Genomic DNA, 5,782 nt, shown 5'->3' on the forward strand with positions numbered 1-5,782 from the left:
TTCTACGAGTGATTAACAGGTCGAAGTCCATCTTTTCTTAGTAGGCTTGGGTTATGCATCATCACACATGATGTTCTACCTTTGTAGTATGTCTACAGCCTTTTTTTGTTTTTGTTTTTTGCGTTACAGTCCACCACGTAGAATGACATTACTAGATATGAAATCTACATGCTCTGAGTGCTGAGCACCTGTTCTTTATGATACGGCTATGGGCAATGGGAAGTCAGAGGGCCCTGGGAATCCCAGATACAAGTCAACAGATTGTTTCCTTTGAGAGGCCCAATAGTATCCCGTTCCTATCAGAGATAATTCTCTGATTCACTTAGTTCAATGTTTTCAAGCCAAAAACTTGGCGTCCGCAGTTCAAGAACTTAATCATCCTTTTCTATGACATCCCAACTCCTCGAAAATTCAATAGTATTCCAAAGAACACCACCCCCATCGATTTGGTCGTTGAATGCGTTACGATAGATACTTGGACTAGTCCTAGTGTCGACGGAGTAGGCCCATTGTGTGTATGCAACGGTCAACGTTAACTCTCTTGTCACAAGCTCGCTCTCTCATCGCCACCGGAGTCTTACATCAAACCCCAGCCCACGCCTCCACAAGCTGAGGCTTCTCTTTGCGCCCCAAAGCCCGCACCAACCATCATGACTGACAACAGCATGGTCTTCAGCCAGGCCAATATCACCACGCTCGCTCTCTTTGCAGATCGTAGAGTCTATTCGCAAGAATATTGGCAAGTTCACAACCCAAGGCTGCTGTAGACGAGGCTTTCCAACCTCATCACTAAGCCAGACGCAGCGTCTACGAAGTCAGGCACTGGACGCATCGATTAAATCTCAACACAAACTCAATACATTGGTAGATAAGATGAGCAGAAATGGAGTGTGCTAATCTTGGACGCCATCACCATGATCATGATTGCAAAAACTGAAAAAATAGGAGAATATGAAAATTAGCAATGAAAATCAGCCCGGACACTTAGCGAGAATTGAACAAGTTTTTCTCAGACCCAAACTTACTTCCTTCTCAGGGGCATCAACCACAGTTCTAATGACCAAACCAATTATCCGATTTATGGGGTTCTCATGCAATATTGAATTACGTATCTCGATAGCAAACAACATCCTACAATCCTCCTAATGAATCAGCAAATATGCAAAGAATCTAGCCCAGCCCATTTCCCGGATATAGTCCTTCAAGCGCCCAATCTGTGACAATAGGAAGGGCAAATGTTCTTTTACGTCAGTCAGAACCCCGAGATCCTCCACCCTATCCCACACCGCCAATCTTTGTGTTTGGAAGGAATCTTGATCCGAAGTTCAGCAAGCTATTTTGCCTAGTGTAGTAGCCTTGTGGGACACAGTCTTGTCATACTTTGTACCTCTTCAACTCGTATCCCTGCACCCTTGCCTTTCAGTAGAGTACCTAGGCCACATTGTACGTCGACCTTCTCACCCGTCAACTCCTGATTCCAGCAGGTCAGAAGCTCGTTCAAACGACATTCAATCCTGCGACCCTCGCCCAGGTCCATGTCGAGTCCTTCGTCAATATCACCCTCAACCACATACTTGTCAAAGTTAGCAATTTGTTTGAATGCTTCTTCAAGTTGTTCTATGGTTAGATTGGTAGGGAGAAGGACAGAATACACTTCATCCCCGGGAGGAGTGTTTTCAAGCGGTATAAGATTACCCTTTAATCGTCTGAAAGTTTTCACCTTTCCCGAGCTCTCTTCGGCGGCCAAGGATTTTTGTCTTCGTAAGAGGTAAGCCCGAGGATCGCCTTTGGGTAGAGAGGTTTTGATAGGTTCTTTGTCTTTTGCTGTCTGATCGTCGGGTTGGACGTGAGTAGAACGCAAACTAGCAAAATGGTCGGCTTGGGTTTTATTATATTGCCAATTTCTAGTGCTGTGAGCCACAGGATATGTCCCAGCGTCCTCTTGTGCATGTGAATTCTGCAGCTGATGGGCGAGATTATCTCTGGCTGACGAAAACATGTTCTGGATATTATGCCGGACAGGGTTGCCTCCCTGAGAAACTTGACCACTCGGTCGCTCTTGGGCTTCCTCATAGCGATCCTGAGCTTGGCAGCTGCTGCGCATCCTCTTGGGTCTGCTGAATGAAATCGTTGTCTGCTTCAAACCATCTGGAACCGTTCTTCGCCTCGAGTCGTACAAATTGTCCCACTCCCCTCTGTCTCGTCCAATTGATGAAGGCGGAGTCCACGGCGGCTGTGCACGACGTTGAGAAGACACCTGGGATTGCCTGTGATTGCCTCGGGCAGTTATCTGGCGTGATGGACCCATGGGACTGGACGCCGGACTTCGATAAACACCCCCTGGTTTGCTTTGCGACATCTGGTTTCCAGACCCACGTATGTCTGGGTAACGCTGACTTGGTGGGACATATAAATTCCTAAATGATGCACCACGATGATGCAAAACATTGTGTTCTGACTGTGGTGTTATTGAAATCCCGAGTAATGCGCCTTGCCCACCAAGCTGTTCCGATCGTAGCACAGCGCCATCAGTGTGAGATTGTGTGGGGTGAATAGTCATTTGGGCTATCGTCCAAAGATTCAGGTCCCGTGGTGCTGACTCGCCGGAATCATCGCCAATGCTCCCTCGTTGCATTGGGGACTGAGAAGATTTCGCTCGCTTGTTAGGTCGTTGAGGCTCTTTGTTATGCTCGGTTCGATCAGTCGACATATCATTTCTTAGCTCGGACTGACTCATCAAAACTTCATTAAGTTGCGAGCTTTTGATTTCCGCAAGAGGATTCCTATGCAGGTTCTGAGCTGGCCTTGAATTGACGGAAGTGCAGGTTCTCAGAGCAGGTGTCGACAGTTTGCGCTGAAACGGCCTAGTTTGAGTAGTACCAGCCTGGCTATGCCGAACGCCTTCTTCGTCGTCAACAGATTGATCTGTTCTGCTCGGTTGATCCTCGAGCGAGCTTGAGAGAGGACTCAGCGTCCCGGGTATTTCGATATGTTGGTCCGATTCAATATTAGAAACCGCGCACTGTGGTGAAGAACCTGTTGTATAGAGGATTGCACCGCCTGCTTCTCGAGCATCCTGAACGGTATCTAGGGCTAGTGTTTGGTTGCATAAACCTTTCGGGGAATTCTTCAGTGGACCGTACACTTCCTTGCAGAGCCTTTCAAAGCAGTCGAGGAGCTGATCTTCCTCGGAGAAGAGAAGGTCGTTCTTAGATGGTTCGATATTTGCGTCGTAACTTCCCGGAGGGGCTTTGATGTTGAGAACCATGAAAACATCGCTAGATGCAATTTCTGCACCCGTGTCTAGTGCATTGCCCAAGTATTTGGAACAGATGGACACGAGCTTCTTCGTCGTGCCTCTAGATGCTGATATTGGTCGACCATCAATTGAGAAGTGGCGTTGTCTTGGAAGCTTGCAATTTGCATCTGGCTTTGCCATGATTGACTCGAAGGCGTAAAAGTTGTCTCCGGGTCCTTCTTGGTCATTTAAGCCATCATTCATACTTGGACTGCTGAAGCTGGCGTTGTGCTCGATGCAACGATTAGTTGTCTCAGTTCCGTAGATTTGGAGTACTGCTTCTCTGATACCAGCATCACGCTTCGGAGAGTATGACCAGTTGCGCTTTGGGGTCTTGAGGACTTTGAAGGTGAGTTTTACTTGTGGCCTAGCCATAGCATATGAATGCAAAAGATCCTTGATTCTGCACAATGCCGTGGGTGATTCCTCTAGTATTTGTTTCTTGCGGACTGGGAACTGACTGTAAAGGCCAGTGACACTCACAGTAGTGCCTACGGGGGCGGGGGCGGACTTGATTTGTTCAACACCAGTCTTCGGGGCTATCTGGAGAGTTGCTGCTACAGAGTCCGAAGATGTCTTCGTAGTGACAACAACTTGGGCAAGTGAATTCAAACTTGCCAATGCCTGTCCACGGAAGCCCAAAGTAGTGGATCCAACGAGTTTTAGGTCGTCGAAGCTCTTCAGCTTACTGGTGTGGCCATGCTTTGCTAAAGAGCTGTAGTCGTCAGGGTGGATACCGTTTCCATTATCCCGAACTTCGATTTTGTCCAGGGTATTTGGTGAAACAAGGATATCAACAGCGGTAGCGCTGGCATCTAGGGCATTGTCCAGAAGCTCTTTAATCACTGTGACTGGAGTTGATATGGCCAACGTCGAGCCCAGAAGTTGGCGGGTCGACACAGGTAGAGCGGTGATAGGCATACCGATAGTTGAAGACAAGAGCTTTGTTACAAATATCATGTATGAAGGAGATATACAACACCTTCAGGTAGACTGGGCAACAAACTGCCCTGATAATTGATGCAGACAAATAGCTGAAGTCCGAACTCTCTCTCGTCCAGTTACGGCATATTAGGTAGAAGTACAAATGAAAAGGGACTGACTTCAAGTGTTAGGATATCAACGGTCTAGAGCTGGATGCTCAACAGGATGACCTGTATAATCGAAGGTTTGGATGGATGAGTTCAAAGTCCCGAACCTGCAGGAAGTCGGGCAGTCTTCCAGGCACGCACACCCCACGTGGGTCCAGGCCCTGGTCTTTCCATGCGAAGCTTACCGGCGACAGGGAAGGCACATCTTGAACCCCTGCCCCACCCGCTTTCGTCATCCCAATTGGCAATGGGAAGCTGCCTCTCCCCATGCCACTCAGTGCCCCGCATCCAACGACCAACTGGACTTCGCAGACATCCACGTGTGCATCCCCAAGCACGTAGGCTCCAAACTCCTCCTCCCATAGCCCCTTCCTAGCCAGACTGACAGTATACCATTGCCACCCACAATCCCCGATTTCCACAATGGCTTCCATTAAGGGACCTACTCCCCAGGAGCACGACGGTAGCGCTTTGCGCATCGGCATCGTGCACGCGCGCTGGAACACCACCATCATCGAGCCGTTGCTGAAGGGGACCAAGGACAAGCTGCTAGCCTGCGGCGTGAAGGAGAGCAACATCGTGGTCCAATCTGTGCCCGGCTCGTGGGAGCTGCCTATTGCCGTGAAGTCGTAAGTGTCCAGTCCATCCATCATGTGAGACCAATACTCCGCACCTCCAGCAAGTGCTCGTAGTTGACCGGCGACTACGACGGAAAGAATGGGAAAACCTGGCGCAGTAACATATGAAACCCAACGCTGACACCCTATTCCTCACAACAGCCTCTTCTCCGCCTCGCAAGTGCAAGCAACCTCCTCGGGCGGCACCTCCGCCGGCGACCTCCTCGGCTCCTCGACCACGGACCTGGCCTCTCTGTCGACGAACCCCTCGACGCCCTTCGACGCCATCATTGCGATCGGAGTGCTGATCAAGGGCGAGACGATGCACTTCGAGTACATCTCGGACGCGGTGTCGCAAGGGCTCATGCGCACGCAGCTCGACCTGGGCATCCCCGTAATCTTCGGCGTGCTGACGGTGCTCAGCGACGAGCAGGCCAAGGCGCGCGCCGGCGTGCTGCCCGGTAGCCACAACCACGGCGAGGACTGGGGCTTAGCGGCCGTGGAACTGGGTGTGAAGCGGGGGGCTTGGTCGAAGGGGCAGATGGACTAAGATGGTTGACAGGTTGTCAAGTCTAGCAGCTGTCAGACTTTCACGAGGACGGCCAATGTGGGAAGGAAAGCGAAACATGGCAAAAGTAAGTAAAGAAAGAAAGGGTGGGAATCCTACGTTTGATCGAAGCCAGTTGACGCCTGAATGGACCGTGTGGTCTGGTCTGCAACTTGTTGCTGTCTAGGATAGATCATCCCTACTGAAATAAATCAACGACATAGCATGC

The 5,782-nt window shown here is 49.9% G+C and overlaps 2 protein-coding genes across 2 annotated transcripts; one reads left to right on the top strand and one right to left on the bottom strand.

Moving 5' to 3' along the window:
- Positions 1–1,108: 1,108 nt before the first annotated feature.
- BCR38DRAFT_429056 (uncharacterized protein) lies at positions 1,109–4,467 on the bottom strand. Its single transcript, XM_040859940.1, has one exon. It carries the CDS (start codon positions 4,256–4,258, stop codon positions 1,343–1,345), a length of 2,916 nt encoding a protein of 971 aa, XP_040716996.1. The 5' UTR covers positions 4,259–4,467; the 3' UTR covers positions 1,109–1,342.
- A 345-nt stretch (positions 4,468–4,812) lies between these two features.
- Positions 4,813–5,556, top strand: BCR38DRAFT_408011 (6,7-dimethyl-8-ribityllumazine synthase; the record flags this gene model as incomplete). Its single annotated transcript, XM_040858222.1, has 2 exons — positions 4,813–5,018; positions 5,169–5,556. The coding sequence occupies 2 exons, from the start codon at positions 4,813–4,815 to the stop codon at positions 5,554–5,556; spliced, it is 594 nt and encodes a 197-aa protein (XP_040716997.1).
- Between the last annotated feature and the right edge of the window lie 226 nt (positions 5,557–5,782).

Source organism: Pseudomassariella vexata (genome assembly GCF_002105095.1).
Source record: "Pseudomassariella vexata strain CBS 129021 chromosome Unknown BCR38scaffold_5, whole genome shotgun sequence".
In the NCBI taxonomy this organism is placed as follows: domain Eukaryota; kingdom Fungi; phylum Ascomycota; class Sordariomycetes; order Amphisphaeriales; family Pseudomassariaceae; genus Pseudomassariella; species Pseudomassariella vexata.